Raw genomic sequence first — 20,466 nt, 5'->3', positions numbered from 1 at the left:
GATACGCTCTTGGGCTCAGAGATTGCACAGGTAACAGGGAATGATGTGGACTCAGGACCCGTGCTGTGGTATGTGCTGAGCCCATCTGGACCCCAGGATCCCTTCAGCATAGGTCGCTATGGAGGCCGCCTCTCACTCACGGGCCCCCTGGACTTTGAGCAACGTGACCGCTACCACCTGCAACTGCTGGCACATGACGGGCCTCATGAGGGCCATGCTAACCTCACAGTGTTTGTGGAGGATGTCAATGACAATGCACCTGCCTTCTCGCAGAGCCTCTACCAGGTATTGATGTCCCCAGATGTCCCCACACCTGGGCCCAGTGTTCACGTTGGAAGGAAGTGACACAGCTAGAAGTGTCTGAGCGGGGGGAGGGAGGGCTGGAACTTGGAACTGACCTGAGGATGGACCCCTGAGGATGGGAGGGTCCCGTCTCAAACCAGTCTTCCACGTCCTAGGAAATGTGTCTAGGTACTTCATCCTGTGCCCAGAAATGGAGGAAGGTGGGAAGTTTGAGTACTGAGTATGGGCTTCAAGCTGGCATGGATGCCCAGCAAGGCTCATGGGATCAGGCTCTAGAACATAGGCTGAGTGGACAGTAGGGCAGCTGGGAAGCTTGGCCATAAACACTTGTCTTCACCCCTCAGGTGACACTGCTTGAACACACACCCCCAGGCAGTGCCATTCTCTCCGTCTCTGCCACTGACCAGGATTCAGGTGCCAATGGTCACATTTCCTACCACCTGGCTTCCCCTGCTGAGGGCTTCAGTGTTGACCCCAACAATGGTACGTCCTTCCCAGGATCTGACCCCTTATCTTTGACTGTGATGGGCCATATTTTGACCTCATTCCTAGAATTTCTTGCCCGAATTCTTAACTCCTGGATCCCTGACCCAGAGAGAAAAATTTCCCCTCCTTAGTCTCTATTTTAAACCCTGTCTTGACTGCATGTCTAGAAGCCATTTCCTGAATCCTGGAAACCATTTCATAAACTCCCAGCGCAGGCTATTCCCTGGAGTCTGAGTTTCAAGGCCATTTCCTAGGCCCCAAAGGGTCACCCCTCTGCTCACCTACAGTCTCTGCTGAATGCATATTTCTCTCCATTCCCTTCTCATCTCAGGGACCTTGTTCACAACAGTGGGAACAATGGCCTTGGGCCATGAGGGGCCAGGAGTGGTAGACGTGGTGCTGGAAGCACGAGATCATGGGATGCCAGGCCGGGCAGCACGAGCCACAGTGCATGTGCAGCTGCAGGACCAGAATGACCACACCCCTAGCTTCACATTGCCACACTACCGTGTGGCTGTGACTGAGGATCTGCCCCCTGGTTCCACCCTGCTCACCTTGGAGGCTACAGATGCCGATGGAAGCCGCGCCCATGCCACCGTGGACTATAGCATCGTCAGTGGCAACCGAGGCCGAGTTTTCCAGCTGGAACCCCGGCTGGCTGAGGCTGGTGAAGGTGGTGGACTAGGTCCCCGGGCATTGGGCTGCCTGGTGTTGCTTGAGTCTCTAGACTTTGAAAGCCTAACCCAGTACAACTTAACTGTGGCTGCAGCTGACCGGGGCCAGCCACCTCGCAGTTCAGCTGTTCCTGTCACTGTCACTGTGTTGGATGTCAATGACAACCCACCTGTCTTCACTCAAGCATCCTACCGCATGGCAGTTCCTGAGGACACACCCATTGGAGTTGAATTGCTGCATGTGGAAGCCTCTGACGCTGACCCGGGTCCTCATGGCCTCGTGCGTTTCACGCTCAGCTCAGGTGACCCTTCTGGGCTCTTTGAGCTGGATGAGAGTTCAGGTGCCTTGCGACTCGCCCACCCCTTGGACTGTGAGACCCAGTCTCGACATCAGCTTGTAGTGCAGGCTGCCGACCCTGCTGGGACACACTTCGCTCTGGCACCAGTGACTATCGAAGTCCAGGATGTGAATGACCATGGCCCAGTCTTCCCTTTGAGCTTGCTCAGCACCAGCCTGGCAGAGAACCAGCCTCCAGGCACTCTTGTGACCACTCTGCATGCGATTGATGGGGATGCTGGGGCTTTCGGAAGGCTCCGCTACAGCCTGTTGGAGGCCGGGCCAGGGCCTGAGGGCCGTGAAGCATTTGCACTGAACAGCTCAACAGGAGAGTTGAGGGCACGAGTGGCCTTCGACTATGAGCATACGGGAAGCTTCCAGCTGCTGGTGGGTGCTGCCGACGCCGGGAATCTCTCAGCCTCGGTCACTGTGTCGGTGCTGGTGACAGGGGAGGATGAGTATGACCCGGTATTCCTGGCTCCAGCTTTCCACTTCCAGGTGCCAGAAGGTGCCCGGCGTGGCTACAGCTTGGGTCATGTGCAGGCCACAGATGAGGATGGAGGTGCTGATGGCCTGGTGCTCTATTCCCTTGCCACCTCTTCCCCCTATTTTGGTATCAACCAGACTACAGGTGCTCTCTACCTTCGAGTGGACAGTCGGGCACCAGGCAGCGGGACAGGCACTTCTGGGAGTGGAGGCCGGACACGACGTGAGGCACCACGGGAGCTGAGGCTGGAGGTGGTGGCACGGGGGCCTCTGCCTGGTTCCCGGAGTGCCACAGTGCCTGTGACTGTGGATATCACCCATACTGCCCTGGGCCTGGCACCTGACCTCAACCTGCTGTTGGTGGGGGCTGTGGCGGCCTCCCTGGGAGTTGTGGTGGTGCTTGCTCTAGCAGCACTGGTCCTAGGGCTGGTGCGGGCCCGTAGCCGCAAGGCTGAGGCAGCACCCGGTCCAATGTCACAGGCAGCGCCCCTGGCCAGTGGCTCTCTGCAGAAGCTAGGCCGAGAGCCGCCCAGCCCACCGCCCTCAGAGCACCTCTATCACCAGACCCTCCCCAGCTATGGTGGGCCGGGAGCTGGAGGACCCTATCCCCGTGGTGGCTCCCTGGACCCTTCACACTCAAGTGGTAGAGGCTCAGCAGAGGCTGCAGAGGATGACGAGATCCGCATGATCAATGAATTCCCACGTGTGGCCAGTGTGGCTTCTTCCTTGGCTGCCCGTGGCCCCGACTCAGGCATCCAGCAGGATGCAGACGGGCTGAGTGACACATCCTGTGAGCCACCTGCCCCTGATACCTGGTATAAGGGCCGCAAGGCAGGGCTGCTGCTGCCAGGTGCAGGAGCCACTCTGTACCGAGAAGAAGGCCCACCAGCCACTGCCACAGCCTTCCTGGGGGGCTGTGGCCTGAGCCCTGCACCCACTGGGGACTATGGCTTCCCAGCAGATGGCAAGCCATGTGTGGCAGGTGCACTGACGGCCATTGTGGCTGGTGAGGAGGAGCTCCGTGGCAGCTATAACTGGGACTACCTGCTGAGCTGGTGCCCTCAGTTCCAGCCGCTGGCCAGTGTCTTCACAGAGATTGCCCGGCTCAAGGATGAAGCTCGGCCATGTCCCCCGGCTCCCCGTATTGACCCACCACCCCTCATCACTGCTGTGGCCCACCCAGGAGCCAAGTCTGTGCCCCCTAAGCCAGCCAGCACGGCTGCAACCCGGGCCATCTTCCCACCAGCTTCTCACCGCTCCCCCATCAGCCACGAAGGTTCCCTATCCTCAGCTGCCATGTCCCCCAGCTTCTCTCCCTCACTGTCTCCTCTGGCTGCTCGCTCACCCGTTGTCTCACCATTTGGGGTGGCCCAGGGCCCCTCAGCCTCAGCACTCAGCCAAGAGTCTGGCCTGGAGCCACCTGATGACACGGAGCTGCACATCTAGCTGTGGCCCAGGCTGGGCCCCGACCTGGGATGCGCACAGTGTCCCCAATGCAGGCCCCATCTGAGCCTGCCCTGGGCAGCCTCGGACCATGATTGGCCATGGGGGAGGCCAGCTCCCCATCCTAAACTCCTCCAGTGGCAGCAGGTCCCACATCTCACCCTGGCCCCATCAGAGCACCAGTGCCACAGAGGCCCTGTTTGGCACTGACCCAGGGCCAGGTCCAGTGTGGGGAGAATTATGAAGGAGGCAGCAGCCCTGGGTTCTCCTCAGTGAGGGCTTCCTGCCCTGTGCCAGCACCTTGAGGTGGAGCTGAGACTTTATTTATTGGGGGGTAGGGAGGATGGGGGGAGGTCCCTCCAACCTGTTCAGGCCCAGCTCCTTTGGGTTCCACTGACACCCCTGCCCCTGCCCAGAACCAAGTGCCAATTCTCACTCTGGAGCCTTAATAAACTGCAGTTTGTATCCAGTGTCCGGCTGTACTCTGTGGGAGCTGTCAGGATTGGGGGGGGGGGTGATTGCAAGGCACCCTATACATTGTGGACACCTCAGGAGGCACGGAGGGGTATTGGACGCAGGGGCATCTGGGGTGGGGATGGCACTGGGAGCCCGGGCCTAGCCTGAGGCTGACTATCACATCTCTGCACTTGGCCTTTCCCTCTAACAAGGGCCGGAGGCCAGGGAGAGGTAGCAGTGACCTAGAGAGGTATTGGCGAATGGGGAGAGATCTTGGGGATGATCAATTCTAGGCTTGAGGGTCCACATGTAATAAGAGCTCAAGCTTGTTGAACCTTTTCCTCATCAGGCCCTGGTGAGCAGTGTGTCTGTTTTATCGCTGTGAATTTTCACTGCAACCCTATGAGACAGAGGACTTTTAATACAATAGCTTTCATATTCTAAATGAAGCCTAGGCTCCAGGAGGTTGGCTTTCCTGATACCATATAGCTAAGCAGGAACCCATGTGTGTGGGTCTGTGTGCCCCAGAGCCCCTCTCTTCAGCACTGCCCTATACTCCCACGGTGAGTGCTGGCTGGACTCTGGCAGCAGTGGGGAGCCCTGGACTTACCCAGTACTCCTTGAGCCAAGGAGGAAGGATCCTGGTGGCAGCCCCACCCATTCTCCAGCATTCAGGACCACCCATTTGAGGGAGGAGCCAGCACAGTCACCAGTTTCTAGGCAGATGCCGGGTGGCGGAATATTAGAGCTCATGTGATCTGTCACATGACAGCAGACCTCCAGAAAGGCAGAATGAGACTCCAAGCCTGGTGAGAATTAGGGGGCCCTGGGAGGAGGGGATCATGTTGGAGGGAGTACGTGTTGGAGGGAGGGAACGCAGTGACAGTCCAGCTCCGGCTAAAACCCGCCTGCTGTCTCTGCAGCTTCCTAGGGCTCCTTGCCCTCTTCGTCACTGGCAAATGCAGTTACAGCCCGGAGCCTGACCAGCAGCTGGCGTAAGTTGATTTAGCACAGACCTTCTCCTTCCCTATGCCCTGTTTTGCACCCACTGTCTTCGTCCCAGCCTCCCTCAACCTCTTACCAGCTCCTGGTATCCACTGCAAAGTCTTATCCCCAGTTGCCAGGCTCAGTCCTTGATCATTCACCTCTTGTGAGCCATATCTGCCTCTGGGATCCTACCCCAGGTCTCAGCCTCTAATCCTGAACCTTCCATCCCCACACTAACAAAGACCATGTTCATGACTCCTGACCCTGCAGGTTGCCCCCGGGCTGGGTGTCCCTGGGCCGTGTAGACTCTGAGGAAGAGCTGAGTCTCACTTTTGCCCTGAGACAGCAGAACGTGGAAAGATTATCCGAGCTGGTGCAGGCTGTGTCGGATCCCGGCTCTCCTCGTTACGGTGCCTACTGGGACTGGGGCTGGGATGTGGGATGCAATGGAGGGACCCAGGGCTGGGCTGAGCGTGGGATGGTGCACATAATGTCAGGGTCGTGCTCTGGGTGCCTGGGGAGGTGGTGATATAAGGCAGTTGAATAGCAGTGGCTCTCGTTGAAGAGTTTCTGAATTTAAAAAAGTGAACTGGAAATAAACTGTCCAAAACTCACTCAAATTCTTTCCCCCAAAACTTAAAACTCAACTCAAATTCCTTACCTACCTTACCCACAACATGCCCATTTCCTCCTCCAGTCAGACTCGAGGGCTGTCAGTTCAGCTCTGAAAGAGCATCGTCCACTTTTTACCATTGCCTGTTACTGCCAATACATTTGTTTTTTTCTTGCACCCAGACTGTTGCCCAGCCCCCTGAGCGGTCTGCAGTCTCTTCCCCTCCACCCCACTCCCCACCATGCTCCCTACTCTGCTCTAAAACAGTGTTTTGCTCCAGTGGTCATGCTGGATAGTGTCCCTCCCCTGCATGAAGGGGTGGGGAGTGGTGGGGGAGGGCAGTCTCAGATTTACCCCGGAGCTATGTGCCTGGTGCTGTGCAGGAAAATAGTGACACACTATCACGTTAAGCTTAAAAACAAGTATGAAGACTGGAACTAAATTAGGTGTCATCTTATAATTGGTTCTGAAAGTTTTGAAAACTTTTACTGTAAATAAACTTAAAATGAAAAATTTTAACTTCTTAACCTTACATGTTGGTTATGATCATGGCAATACATGCTCTGATGCAGCAATTGCAAACTTGTGACCTTTAGGGTAAATCCATATTTCTGGCCATAGCATTCCAAGTCTCCCTAGTCTTTTCTTCCCCTGGCCCCCAAATATAGCTTGCACAACCTGCCTTTTTGCTAGAAAGTTCTCACCCATCCCTCAAGACCCTGTTCCAGTTTTCCTGGGAAGTCCCAATGTCTCCTGGTTGAGGTCCAAAAAGGCAACTTGGAAAAGCAATGAATGAAGGCAAGATCCTCTACTGAATCTATGCAGGAAAATACCTGACCCTAGAGGATGTGGCTGAACTGGTCCGGCCATCACCATTGACCTTCCGCACAGTCCAAAAATGGCTTTTGGCCGCTGGAGCCCAGAACTGCCATTCAGTGACCACACGGGACTTTCTGACTTGCTGGCTGAGTGTCCGGTGAGAGGGAATGATTGCCCCATGGAGGGTACCAATCATCCCATCAGGGAGACATGTCACCCCAATGGGAGAGAACTGAGACCTAGGGTGAGGGGGGGGGCAGGTACTTGTGGGCAAGAGCTAACACATGGGGAGACAACAACGAACATTGATGTTCAGGCAGCCTCCTCTGCTCTTGTCCATGCTTTCTGACCTCTGTTTTCTGATCTCTGACCTCCAGACAGGCAGAACTGCTGCTCTCTGGGGCTGAGTTTCATCGCTATGTGGGGGGACCTGGAGAGATCCATGTTATAAGGTCCCCACGTCCATACCAGCTCCCGAAGGCCTTGGCCCCTCATGTGGACTTTGGTAACACCAAGTGGGGCTGGTGGGGGTTGAAGCACATAGAGCCAGGGGCTAGAAAAGTTTAGATGCCATGGCGGGCGTGGGGTGGGGTCAGTGGTAAAGTGGGGGTTGGAGTCTAAAAGATCTCCTCCTCAAGGCTGACCCCTCCCCACAGTGGGGGGGCTGCACCGCTTTCCCCCCACATCATCCCTGAGGCAACGCCCTGAGCCACAGGTGTCAGGGACTGTTGGCCTGCACTTGGGCGTGACCCCATCCGTGATCCGTCAGCGATACAACTTGACAGCACAAGACGTGGGCTCTGGCACAACCAACAACAGCCAAGCCTGTGCCCAGGTGAGCTGTGCAGAGAGCTCCAGGGGCCTCACACCCTATCCAAGGTGCCTCCCCAGTGTGGGGCTTGCTCCCTGACTCCACCCCTGGGTTCTCACCCACTATCCTGTGACCTGGAGCAGTGTCCCCTGCCCTGACTTTGAGGCTGCATCCTCTGACCGATGATATCTGCTCTGATTCCCTTTGTAGTTTCTGGAGCAGTATTTCCATGACTCAGACCTGGCTGAGTTCATGCGCCTCTTTGGTGGGAACTTTGCACACCAAGCGTCAGTAGCCCGTGTGGTTGGACAACAGGGCCGGGGCCGGGCTGGGATCGAGGCCAGTCTAGATGTGGAGTACCTGATGAGTGCCGGCGCCAACATCTCCACTTGGGTCTACAGTAGCCCTGGTACTGCCAAGGGGACTGGTTGGTGGGGAGGTGGGTGGTGGGGAGTGTTGATCACTACTCCCTCAAGGGAATCCCATGAGAGAGAGAGAGACCCTGACAACCTCCTAAATGATTGCCCTTGTGCTTTCCCCCACCTCCCAAATCCAGGCCGGCATGAGTCACAGGAGCCCTTCCTGCAGTGGCTCCTGGTGCTCAGTAATGAGTCAGCCCTGCCACATGTGCACACCGTGAGCTATGGAGATGATGAGGACTCCCTCAGCAGCGCCTACATCCAGCGGGTCAACACCGAGTTCATGAAGGCTGCCGCTCGGGGTCTCACCCTGCTCTTTGCATCAGGTGACCTCCTACTCTAAACTTTGACCCCACAGGAACTCTTGTGATCTCTGACTTATAATCTGAACTCAACAGGGACCACTGATCTGACCTCTAAACTTTGACCTCTTGCAGTAATAACTCTTTAATTTCTTCTCTGACATCTGAACACACATATCAAGCTCTGACCAATTAATCTGAGTGCTAAACTTGGTCTTTCTCTAGGTGACAGTGGGGCTGGGTGTTGGTCTGTCTCTGGAAGACACCAGTTCCGTCCCAGCTTCCCTGCCTCTAGGTAAGCACTCCAGCTCATCACTTACTTGTGACCACCAATCTTCCATCTATGACCTCATAATCTGGAATCTTTGCCTTGACCCCACCAGGTGCTCCTGTAGCTCAGCCCTCAGTTTAACCAGCTCTGGTTACTGCACTCCCCTCTTCTTCCTATAGGTCTAGGTCCCTTGGCTCCTGAGTAAAACGCAGCTCCCAGTATTCCTCTTCCTCAGTTCCCAAGCATTTTAGTAGAAGATTTGGTGAATGTGCTGTAGAGAAGTGTGCACCGTCACCTCAGGCCATGCCCTGAGGGCGCAAAACCTCTTAGTCTTCCCCCATGTACATGCTTCCCCCCAGAGTCCAGTGCCTCTAGCAAGACCCAGCCCATACTTACCCATCTCCACATATTTTGGAGGTCCCCTGGGCACCCCGACAAACTGAGTGTTGTCTTCTGCTCTCAGCCCCTATGTCACCACAGTGGGAGGCACATCCTTCCAGAACCCATTCAGAGTCACAAATGAGATCGTTGACTACATCAGTGGGGGTGGCTTCAGCAATGTGTTCCCGCAGCCTTCATACCAGGTGTGTATGTGTATTTGTGTGGATGGATGGGTGGGAGGGATCCTCAATTCAGCAGACAATACTCACTCAACGACACCTTTCAGGAGGAAGCTGTAGCCCAGTTCCTGAGTTCCAGTCCTCATGTACCACCATCTAGTTACTTCAATGCCAGTGGCCGTGCCTACCCAGATGTGGCCGCACTCTCTGATGGCTACTGGGTGGTCAGCAACAGCGTGCCCATTCCATGGGTGTCTGGCACCTCGGTAAGAATCAGCCTGGCTCCAAACCCCCACTCAGGAACCATCCTCACCCTCTACAAAGACCTTGCACCCAGAATCCCTGACTCTGCAGAGACCTCTGATCCTTTCAGACATTCCTCCCCCAAATCCAATCCCTCTGAACCCCTAACCTCTACTCCCACCCTCACTTTTGCAGGCCTCTACTCCAGTGTTTGGTGGGCTACTATCCCTGATAAACGAACATAGAATCCTCAGCGGCCGCCCCCCTCTTGGCTTTCTCAACCCAAGGCTCTATAAGCAGCGTGGGGCGGGACTCTTTGATGTAAGTATGGAAGGGAAGGGTGTGGACATTTTAATGAATATGGGGAGTACAAAGATGAACTTGAGGGCAGTTCTGATGGGGTTCTGAAATGTGAATACAAGGTAAGGGAGCTTAGTCTGTTAGTACTGGTACAAGCAGGCCAAGATGTGATGCCCACCTTTTCCCTAGGTAACCCATGGCTGCCATGAGTCCTGTCTGAATGAAGAGGTGCAGGGTCAGGGTTTCTGCTCTGGCCCTGGCTGGGATCCTGTGACAGGCTGGGGAACACCCAACTTCCCAGCTCTGCTGAAGACATTAATCAACCCTTGACCTGTTCCCTGCCCCCCAGCTGGTGGCTCGGTCCCTTATTCTGCACTGTTGGAAGCCCTGCTGAACCATCAACCACTGACTGCTGCAGACAGCTTATCTTCCTAACCCTGAAATGCTCTGAGCTTGACGTGTCTCCCAACCTTACCCTGCTCCATCACACTCAGGTCTCCCTACTCCTGCCCCATGTTCCTCTTACAGATGTTATAACCAGTACTGTTATAACCTACCCCACCCAAACCCCCTCCTATTTCTCTTTTCTCTTTTCAACCAAGCTTTTTCAAACTGTTGTCTGTGCTCTCTGTGTACACTTTCACTTTATGTTCTCTCAGTTCACTGCAATGAGACCTCTGCTCTCACTTTTACACTCTTTACTTCCCTGGCAGTTACAAACAATGGTTGTCCTGCTGCTTCACCCAGTGCTCACTTCCCAGTCTTTGCTTTATGGGCTCTCCGTCAGAGCTGTCCACTTCTCCTTCTTTAGACTTCAGGACTTAACTTCTTTTCTGACTGTTCCCACTTCGTCTTTCATTCTCTCCTTCCTCACTAAATGTTGGTATACTTCATTGCTTCATCTTTAGTCTTTTGCTCTTCTCAATGTTCCCTGGAACAAATTAATCACCTGGTATCCACAGCTATCACAATCTCACAAAATTAGACTTTATATCCAACAGTAACTGATACCTCAAATGCAAGTTGTATAATACTCAATACTTCATCTCCCTCCTTTCCCAATTCCAGACTGTTCTCTTGTGTTCTTTCTTGGTAAATGATACTATGCTTCTTCCAACCAAGCCAGAAATCTAAGTGTTATCCTAGACTCCCATTTCCTTCACCTCCTCCTCCCCATTACTACTGTCAATCAATAACTCCTACTGACTTTACCTCTTAAATATAGCTTTAGCAAGACGCAAGTCCTGCCAGTTATATTTCCTAACTATATCTAGAACTCATCTACTTCTCTCCATCTCCACTGCTATTACATTAGCTTAGAGCCATATTCTCTCCCCTGTGAATTGTTCAGAGACCCTTCCAAAAAGTGTCCTTACTTCCTGCCCATCCATTCCACAAAACCATTTTCCCAGAGTAAAATGCAAATCTCATCAGGTCATTTACTTAAAACCCTTCAAAGATTCCTGATCAAATTTGGGCTTTTTGCTATGATTCACAAACCCTATCCTTTCCTTGCTATTTGTTCTTGAATAACAAAGTGTTTACCCTCCTTGCTCTCCCTGCCCCCCCCCCCCACCACCACTTTCACTTTTGCTCAAGCTATTCTGCACCCTTAACATGAACTCTGACTCCCTTTGCCTGATTGGCTTCCAGGATTCTTTTAAAGACTCAGCTCAGAAGTCACCTCCTCCTGTGAACCTTTTGGCTCTCTGAAGTTAGTTGAAATTAGTTAGAAAAATTTTAGCTTTTTTCAAACCAAATCTGTTTGATTTTTGGTTCTGATGTAGACTACGAGAGAGCTTTGGGCAAGTAAGTTCATCTCCCTGAATCTTTAATCTGTTAAGTGGGGATATCAATATCTGCCTCTCACAATAATCAGGAAATAATTAAATGGAATAAAGTTGATAGAGTGCCTGACACAAAGAAGTAGGCAGTAGATGTTCGTTCCCTTCCTCCCTTGCACCGCATACTGTGTCTACCTCTAGTATTTTAACTCCAACATAGTACTGAAAATGCTTGTTTACCTGTTTGCCTCCCTTTCCAAGACTGTTGGTGCCTAGAGGCCTAGAACCTCGTCCTACTTAACTTTGTATTTCCAGGCCCTAGCTCAGTTACGGCAATTGGGAATTAAATAAATGTTGCGTTGAAAACCCCACCCTCACTCGCTGTGATTTTGCATATGTGGTTTACTCAAGCTGAAATATTTCCCTCCCCATCTACAGCAGCACCGTGCGCTGTCCTGTTGCCCTTACTTCTCTGGACAGCTGGAGGGGAGTGGGGCTTGCGTTCCAACCCGTAAAGGGCTGAGTAAGGGAACCAGAAAGGATGCAGACTACCAGGCAACCGGTGGTCGAGGACTGTCCGAAAGCAGTCTTCAAGCGCCAGGTTGCACAAGTGGTCCCAGACCCGCAGAAGAGCGTCCTCGACATTCACGGTTCCTATGCCGGCGTAAGGCCCTAAGAGTACAGCGCGAGGGGGAAGTGGCCCCTCTGCGCCATTTCGCGGGCAGACTGACAAGTAGGACGCGGGAGGCCCGAGAGACTGCAAACACGACTTGGGAGGGGCGAGGCGCGGGGCGTGTGACGTCACCCATGGTGTGTGCGTAACGTGAACGGAAGCGGAAGCGGCTCTGTTCGCCGCCTCTCCCACCGGCCCGATGAGCTGCAGCGGCTCCGGCGCGGACCCCGAGGCGGCGCCGGGCTCCGCCGCCTCGGCCCCGGGCCCGACGCCCGCGGTCTCGGCCCCCGCAGCGCTGCCCGCCGGCACCGCTGCGGAGAACAAGGCCAGCCCTGCGGGGACGGCAGGGGGACCTGGGGCTGGAGCTGCGGCAGGGGGCACGGGACCCGTGGCGGCGCGGGCCGGGGAGCCGGCCGAGCGGCGCGGGGCGGGTGAGGACTGGGACGGGTGAGGGTGAGGGCAGCGCCTAGGTCTTGGGCCCAATAGTGGGTGAGGGCAGAGGGTTTGAGGCAGACCTAGCTGGGGCCCCGTGCCTCCCACCTCCGTGTCTCAGCTTGCTGGTTCTCCTCCAGCTCCGGTGTCGGCGGGCGGCGCGGCGCCCCCGGAGGGGGCCATGTCTAACGGGGTTTACGTGCTGCCGAGCGCGGCCAACGGAGACGTGAAGCCGGTGGTGTCCAGCACGCCTCTGGTGGACTTCCTGATGCAGCTGGAGGATTACACGCCTACGGTGGGCTTCCTGCCTGAACAAGGCTATTGACCCGCTGTCAGGCCAACTTTCCGCTACGCCACCTGGATTTCTAGCTTCCTTTTGTACTTGCTCCCCTACTAGCTCTTTGGTTTATCCCCTCTGCCCACCCAAACTGTGAGCTTCCTGAAAGCCAGGCCTTCCACCCATTTCCCTCACCCTCTCAGCCCGGCACTGCACAGGGCGAACGCTGACGGTCGTCTCCTTGATCTCTCAGATCCCAGATGCAGTGACTGGTTACTACCTGAACCGCGCTGGCTTTGAGGCCTCGGACCCACGCATGTGAGTACAGTCTGGGCAAGTTAGAGTCTTGGGTGCTTGTGCGGAGTTTGTTGCCCCATCTCTTTCTCACACCGGTTTTTTTCTCTCTAGAATTCGGCTCATCTCCCTAGCTGCCCAGAAATTCATCTCAGATATTGCCAACGATGCCCTACAGCACTGCAAAATGAAGGGCACAGCTTCTGGCAGCTCCCGAAGCAAGAGCAAGGTGTGAGGGGAGGCTCATTGAATCAGTAATTACCTCCCACAGCATCGGAGGCTTAATTTATCCTGAAACTCCTTTGGGGAACCTGAGCCCTAGGGGAGGTGAAAGACCTACTCAGGGTCACCCACCTGGGACTGAAATCTGGGATTCCTATGCTCAGCTGGTGCTCTTCCCTCTTCCCTCAGGACCGCAAGTACACTCTAACCATGGAGGACTTGACCCCTGCCCTCAGCGAGTATGGCATCAATGTGAAGAAGCCGCACTACTTCACCTGAGCCACCCAACCTAAATGTACTTGTCTGTCCCCTTGTCCCCACACCAGCCTGTTTTCATAATAAACTTTATTGTGACAGGCAGGGCTGGTCCCTCCCATGCCGGGAGATACCGTGTGGCAAGTGACAAAGCTCTGAGCCTAGCCCCTTTGGGGGCTGCAGTGGTAGGGATGGGGGCAGGGGGATGGGCCCCATGGCTGGGGTAGTACCATGATTGGAGGCAGGGGAGGCAACCAGAGGCCTGCTGCTTTGGGGAGACACACTCCCCTAACCGTGTCCTGACACCTCTGGAGTTTAGGCAAGGACTTTCCAGCTCTACTTGTCCTGCATCTTCTCCAGGATGGGCACAATCATGTCAAACTTGGGCCGCTTAGCAGGGTCTTCATTCATGCAGATCTTCATGAGCTTACACACATGGGGGGAAATGCCTGGTGGGATGGTAGGCCGAAGGCCTTCCAGTGCCACCTGCAAATACAGGGAAAAATAAAATGGGTCTCAGGACTTGAATATCCTGTGGGGAGAGGCCTCTAGTCCTCAGGACAGGATTACCGTATATTCTAACAAAAATGGGAAGAGCCCAGCCCTGCTATAGTTATTGTCACTACCACCACCATTCCTCTGACACCAGTGCATACAGTTGTGCTCTCACCTTCATTCCAATCTCCATGTTGGAGAGGTCAGCAAAAGGTACTTCCCGTGTCACCAGTTCCCACAGAAGCACTGCAAAACTCCACATGTCTGCTGAGCGTCTGTTTGTATCTTCAGGCTTCTTCTGCAGAGCTGGAGGAACAGGACTTATCTATTCCAGCTGCCTGTCCTGTCTCTGCTCCCTTCCATTACTACTGAGCTGGCCCTTCTCTACCTCCCAACATGATGCCCTCACTCACCTTCAGGGGCCACCCAGGCAGGTGCATACATGCGCCCAGGGCATTGGAAGGAGAACTTGACGTCGGCCATGCTGATTCGGGCAGTCATGTCCTCATCAATCTGAGGAAGAGAAGATAGATATGTGGAAGGAGGTAAGTCCTATTCTAGACAGCGAAAGGGCTCTGGGGGCATGGGCCAGGAGTGAAGTGTGACCTTACCATTACACTACGGCTATTGAGTGCATGTCGTGGGATGAGGGGCTCTAGAGTGTGTAGGAAGGCCATGCCCCTTGCCATGTCCAATGCAAACTTCACAGCCTGGCTCTGGTCCACAACAAAATCTAAGGAGGCAAGAGTTAAATAGTTTGGAAAGGCTCACACACCCTGCCCCCATCCCTTGAGATTTGGCATCCCCTACTCACTGGTGCCTTCATGTAACACATTGTACAAGGATCCATATGGCATCCAGTGTGTGATGAGGGTGGGGTGTGGAGCAGGTGGAGACTGACAGGCACCTAGCACTGGGAGCACATTCGGATGCGAGAAAATCCTGGAAGAGGGAGAGTATCCCTAGCTGAGATCAGCATAAAAGATCTCCCTTTGGGTGCTATTCCGGGTTCTTCAGAACCAGCAGCTTCCCATTTAGGCCCTGCCGCACCTGAGCCGGGGACACTCCTCATTGAAGTCCCTGCTCTTCCTTGTACTCCAGTCTCGAACCTTTAGCACCTTCACGACGATGTCATTGCCCTGCCAACGGCCCTTCCATAGCTGAGAGACAAGTAAGGTTTAGGAGGCTTTAACTAAGGCCACTGCTTTCTTGTCCACTTACCAGAGGAAAAGCTTAAGGCAGGTGAAGAGCAGGTAATTGGTTAGGGGTTGGGGAGGGAGGGGCACGAAGGGCAGGGTCACCTCTCCAGAGTGATTCTCGTTGAGCTTCGCCAGGAAGTTGAGCTGTTTGAAGTCAATGCCGGAGTGTTTGTTCAGAGTCCCATTTCCTGAGAGTGTGGGCAGGTCAGGTACCCAAACTTCCCCCTAACCCAGCCCCAGGAGCTCAAGGTTATTCCCTCAACCACCCCTCCCCTCCCCTTACAGCTGACTCACGGGGCCGAGTGCGGGTGGTCCCCTTCCAGAATGTGTCCTTGTATGGAATACGGTTAAGATTCTGGCCCATCTTCTCTGCCCGTTCTGGGGAAGAAAAACAATTTTCGCTTCAGTTGTAGTATGGGGCGAGGATATAGGTGGGGGGACAAGACAAGAGGGTACAAACTGGGGGTGGGGGACAGACCTCGGAGGAGCTCTCTCAAGGGTGCCTTGGCTTTGTCCACAGGCATCTCTCCATACTTGTTACAAATGCTGACAAGGGCCCCGTTAGCCACTAGGTCCTAGAATGAAAAGGTGGTTGTGATGAGGGGCCCTGCTGCCTCCCTGAGGGTCACAACCAACCATGAATACAGATGTAGTATCAACTCTGAATGTCACACATTCAGCAGTACTCACAGGATGGGTTGAAGGTTCTAGAATCTCCCATTCAGGCTCAGACTTTGCTTCCCACTCATCCCAGGGCTTCGGGCATGAGCACTCACCTCTGCGACCTGATCTTGTCCCCAAAAACAGGCATAGTGCAGGGGCACATTCCCATGCTCATTCACTGCATTGATGTCAGCTTTATACTGCAGCAGCTGGTCCCATGGACAAGTAGAAGAGGCAGAAGACACAAATGACAGACAGGGGTTGAACCATGCGAGGAGAGAGGAGTACATGTGCTTGTGACTGACTTCCAGGCATGTATAGGATGTGGGCTAGAGGGAGCATTCATAAATACCTTCTGCACAATATCACGGTGTCCATGACTGGCTGCCAGGTGCAGGGGGGTGTCATCCCCACGGTTCATCACATTGATTCGTGCCCCCCTCATGATCAGCATCTCAACCACAGCAGAACGGCCCTCTCGGCAGGCCCAGTGCAAGGGGGAGAAGCCATGATCGTCCCTTTAAGAAAGGGACAATGGTTATTGATCTGGAGGGGGGATGGGAACAAAGGCTTTGACAGAAGAAAAACTGATAGTTATTCTGCATGTTCTCTCCCGGAAACCTTACCTCTCCAGGACTGATTCTCATTCATGCCAGCAACTTCCAAAGCTATCTAATTAAGACCTTCCCCTGAGCTTCAAACCCAACCAACCACCACCTGAAATCCCAACAAAACCATATGATTCATTGTCTTCATCATCTCCCATGAGCCTTTCTCTCATTAAATGGTACCATTCTTGGGGCGCCTGGGTGGCTCAGTCGGTTGAGCGTCCAAATTCGGCTCAGGTCACGATCTCGCGGTCCGTGAGTTCGAGCCCCGCGTCAGGCTCTGGGCTGATGGCTCAGAGCCTGGAGCCTGCTTCCGATTCTGTGTCTCCCTCTCTCTCTGCCCCTCCCCTGTTCATGCTCTGTCTCTCTCTGTCTCAAAAATAAATAAATGTTAAAAAAAAAAAAATTTAAATGGTACCATTCTTCATTTGGTTTCCTCTGTATTCCTTTTGCAACATCTGTTGGTCCTTTCTGTTTCCACTGCATCTCATACATCCCCCTCCTATACCACTTGTGTACTGGATTTTAAAAATTGAATGGGCTGTCTTGTCTGCAAGACTGTGAACTTCTTGAGAGAATAGACAACAAGTGTTTAATGCATATTAATGCAAGGGAAGGGTGTCTTGGAGAAGGAAGGCCACAACTCATGGGAAAGGGAGCAAGCTTCCTGATTGGCTCTGGTACTGAAACTTAAGATCTAAAAATGGACTGCAATGAAAATAATGTTTTGGAAGGGTTTATAATGAAAAAGAGAAGTTCTTTTGATAGGTCATTACTGATGAGGCAGCTATCAAACCAGGATTTGGTTTGGTAAGACACGATTCCTCTATTCAAACAATCCTGGGCCCAGAAAATGAGGAGAGGAAAATGAGAATGGCTTCTTTGGAAAGAAAACTGGATCAGAATTTTTCCCCCTAAAGGATATGTATTTTCTAAAGTAAAAGAACTGTACAAAAAGAAAAAAAACACTTGGTGGGAGCTGGGTCTGCCTGACAGCCTGGGGCCATAAAAGGAAATTCCCTCCAGTACCCAGCATGGGCTCCGGTGAACATCCAAGGGGCGGGGCAGGGGGCGGTCCGTGGTCTGGGACTGCAGCCTCCGGATGCCTTAGTGCTGCGGTCACTTCCCTTGTGGGAGCTCTGGGCATGGCCTGAAGTAGATCAGAGGTCTGGCCACTGCAGGCCACACAGATGTCCCCCTCCCTCGGGATGAGAGTGGGGCGTGGCCTTTAACTTAATGACTTCCCTCCACAGCTGCCCTCATCAGCTCACTTAGAGATAGCCAAAAGGTTTCCTGGGAGGTGGATTTCCCCCTCTTCCTCTTCTCTGAAGCAACTACTATCCTCTACTTATCAGTCAGTTTTGCCTCCCAGCTCTTTAATTTGTGCCCGGTTTATCAGCCTCCTGCAGTCTGTGGCAAGGAGCAGGCCAGAGCCTGAGGGCAAAAGTATGGGCACAAGGGTTCTGCTCACTGTCAGGTTGCCTGTCATCGCAGGGCCACAGGCTGTAATCCCAAAGAGGCGTACAGGGAATTCACCCCACCTCATATCCAGCATTTAGCCTGCTTGGGCCCCCAAAGCCTATCTCCTCAAACCAGCACCAAAGCCTTCCAGTTTCACTAATGCCAGCCCTTCACGGTTTGGCACCAGAGTTTTACACGATGCAAGTCCCACTGGACAACTTCAACTAAGCCTTTATAACCCTACCAACAAAATAATAAGGGTACTCACTCTTTACCAGAGCACCCTTTGAAGAATTATGAAAGAATATGGAAATTATGAAAGAATATGAAAAATGGAAAAAGTGACTGGGAATTATGGAGGAATAGCATAGAGAACATGAGTGAAGCCTGGATGAAGATGATAGATGATCCCTACCTCTCAAACCTAAATAGTAAACTCTCCCAACCTGAAGGAATAAAATTTTTAAATAAAAAAACCCTGAATCAAAACCACCAACCTGAATCATCAACACCACTACTGCTTTTCTTGCCTTCCTTTCTCAGCCAACCTTGTCTACATTCACTTTCTCTATTTCCTCACCTCCTGTTCAACCTGCCACCAGGCTGCTGCCTTGAGGGCTGGCATTATGTCTGATTCTGGGCCTCTAGAACCCAGCACAGGAGGTGTTCACAGTACTTTAAATGAAGGAACCCGGTGGTGTCTGGTTTCTTCCTCCATTTCCCTGTATAACAGCCTTCAGAAAGATCATCCAATATATTAATTGTAAATTCATTAGTTACTTCAAAGTGCTCAAGTTCATTGACCTCTCAACAGCCTATTCTACTGTTGACCACTACCCCTTTGTTGAAAATTCACTTGTCCGAGCTTAACTAACATATTTTCCTGTTTCTCATACAACCTCCAGTGGCTCCTTTTCAGTCTTGTAGGCTTCTCATCCCCTCTCCTTCACACCTGTGTCTTCAGGTATTGTCTATACATTAATACCTCCCAAATCTGTGTCTCCAAGTCAGATCTCTGTCCTTAAATCCAAATCTGCATAGCCAACAATCTATTCAACATTTCTACTTTGCTGTACAGTCACTTTAACACATCAGAGCAGCACTCATCATCGTTCAGTCTTGTCCAACTCCGTAAAAGTAACCACAATCCACCCAAGTGTCCAAGCCAGAGCCCTTGGTCATCATCCTTGACCTTCCTCACTCTCCACACCAGGTCTCATAAATTCTTTATCCTAAAGATTTCAGGAATCCGATCACTTCCTTCTTTTTCATCTGCCCCCATTCTAGTCTAAGGCAACACCACTTCTGGGATGGACTAAGCAATTCCCCCTCCACATGGCCACCTGCTCCTCAAAAGTTATCCAAGATGACACTTAAATGGACAATCTCATCATATCACAGCAAGGGTTTAAACCCCTGTTCTTAGAAAAATGGCCTTATTATGGCCTAAATATCCTTGCATGATCTGGCTGACCCTTGCAGCAGACCTTTCCAGTCTTATCTCCTGTGGTTCCCCACTCATACCCAATGCTTCAGCCCACAGAAGCTCAGAGTTCCCTCCTGCAGCCATATGGACCTGTAGACAATTTCCAGACACTCTTGCCTCCTAGCTTATGCCAGTGCAGCTCACTGAAACTGGAAAGCTTTCTGCAGCCTCTGACTATGAAACTCTTGTTGAGGAGCAGTCAAGAGTCAGCAGAAACACAGTTTTCTCTGTGGAGACCCTCTGCCCCCCACAGGCTGTGCTTTGCACTCTTCATGCTGGGTAGGAAAGTCAGCTGCCCCCAGCCAACGTGAGTACCCCACATCGCGGAGAGGAGCAGGTCTTTGCCCTTCTTCTCACCCACCAGCCACCTCAGCTCACCCCTGGTTGAGGTCGTTCTCCGTGTTGTCCAGCCACAGGCGAACGGCCACCGCGTTGCCCTCCCGGCACTGAGTGAAAATGTCGTCCATAGCAGCGTCCCGGCGCTGAATCCCCTAGATTGGGGAAGCCTGGGGACTCTGGAGGGATCCAGGGAAGGGGAGTGAACCCCGAGCTTTGTCCCCCACCAGAGATAAGTGTTTGTGTAGGGGGCGGAGGGTCCCGGCTGCCTCTCCGGCTAGTGCAGGTCTGGAAAGGAGTTGGGGAAGACGGGATGATCCCCGACTGTGTACCCTGGGCGCGAAGGAAAGGCGGGTCCGAACGAGGTAGGGGGTGATTAGGAAGTAGAGTCCCCTGAAGGGATGTCAGCGGGCAAGCACTGGGACCCTACCCGCCAACAGAGCTGGGGGAGGGGGAGTTCAGGCGCCCTATACCCTGTGAGAGGCGATCGGGGGTCCTTCCCGGGGGTGGCCCTCCTTCCCTACTCGGTATTCGGGCCGAGTGAAGGCTGACGGGTTGGCAGGGGTCGAGCCTTGGGGAGCGGCACGGGTGCTCTCGCACTCACCGGGACTCGGGCTGAAGGAGCCTTCTCCGGGGAACTCCCGTCCGGCCGCGCCCGCCGCCCAGCCCCGCCCCTGGCCCTCTCGGGCCAGCGCGGGCCCCCAACTCTCCCTCCCGCCTCCCTTGCCCTTCTAGCCAGCAGTGCCTAAACTCGATGGTTTTCGGCGCCGC

The 20,466-nt window shown here is 53.5% G+C and overlaps 4 protein-coding genes across 8 annotated transcripts in view; 3 read left to right on the top strand and 1 right to left on the bottom strand.

Moving 5' to 3' along the window:
• The window catches only part of DCHS1 (dachsous cadherin-related 1), a 33,947-nt gene extending 29,753 nt beyond the window's left edge, over positions 1-4,194 (top strand). Inside the window, exons 19-21 of the mRNA XM_023239523.2 lie at positions 2-285; positions 648-786; positions 1,121-4,194. Coding sequence (XP_023095291.2) covers positions 2-285; positions 648-786; positions 1,121-3,732 — 3,035 coding nt within the window. The 3' untranslated portion in view covers positions 3,733-4,194. The remainder of the gene's footprint in view (position 1; positions 286-647; positions 787-1,120) is intronic.
• Positions 4,195-4,876: 682 nt separating this feature from the next.
• TPP1 (tripeptidyl peptidase 1) lies at positions 4,877-11,665 on the top strand. Its single transcript, XM_003992939.6, has 13 exons — positions 4,877-4,994; positions 5,109-5,180; positions 5,443-5,582; positions 6,611-6,761; positions 6,982-7,109; positions 7,261-7,439; positions 7,626-7,824; positions 7,972-8,160; positions 8,362-8,431; positions 8,871-8,991; positions 9,075-9,233; positions 9,406-9,531; positions 9,700-11,665. The coding sequence occupies exons 1-13, from the start codon at positions 4,951-4,953 to the stop codon at positions 9,838-9,840; spliced, it is 1,719 nt and encodes a 572-aa protein (XP_003992988.5). The 5' UTR covers positions 4,877-4,950; the 3' UTR covers positions 9,841-11,665.
• A 477-nt stretch (positions 11,666-12,142) lies between these two features.
• Positions 12,143-13,576, top strand: TAF10 (TATA-box binding protein associated factor 10). Its single transcript, XM_023239521.2, has 5 exons — positions 12,143-12,398; positions 12,540-12,694; positions 12,930-12,994; positions 13,085-13,199; positions 13,382-13,576. The coding sequence occupies exons 1-5, from the start codon at positions 12,167-12,169 to the stop codon at positions 13,469-13,471; spliced, it is 657 nt and encodes a 218-aa protein (XP_023095289.2). The 5' UTR covers positions 12,143-12,166; the 3' UTR covers positions 13,472-13,576.
• ILK (integrin linked kinase) lies at positions 13,520-20,437 on the bottom strand. 5 transcript variants are annotated; one of them, XM_045038872.1, is made up of 13 exons: positions 20,300-20,437; positions 19,738-19,874; positions 16,157-16,322; positions 15,918-16,013; positions 15,620-15,716; positions 15,436-15,519; positions 15,244-15,329; positions 14,993-15,102; positions 14,757-14,884; positions 14,554-14,675; positions 14,356-14,455; positions 14,118-14,248; positions 13,520-13,933 (listed from the first exon to the last, which is right to left on the bottom strand). In XM_045038872.1, the coding sequence occupies exons 2-13, from the start codon at positions 19,824-19,826 to the stop codon at positions 13,784-13,786; spliced, it is 1,359 nt and encodes a 452-aa protein (XP_044894807.1). In that variant the 5' UTR covers positions 19,827-19,874; positions 20,300-20,437; the 3' UTR covers positions 13,520-13,783. The 5 variants fall into 5 exon arrangements, with proteins under 5 accessions (XP_044894807.1, XP_044894809.1, XP_044894810.1 ...); XM_045038874.1 differs by having other exon boundaries at positions 19,738-19,983; positions 20,300-20,391; XM_045038875.1 differs by having other exon boundaries at positions 20,169-20,311.
• Between the last annotated feature and the right edge of the window lie 29 nt (positions 20,438-20,466).

Source organism: Felis catus, chromosome D1, assembly GCF_018350175.1.
Source record: "Felis catus isolate Fca126 chromosome D1, F.catus_Fca126_mat1.0, whole genome shotgun sequence".
NCBI classification, from domain to species: Eukaryota; Metazoa; Chordata; class Mammalia; order Carnivora; family Felidae; genus Felis; species Felis catus.
The sequence above is the reverse complement of the archived record's forward strand: the minus strand, read 5'-3'. Positions and strand labels throughout refer to the sequence as shown.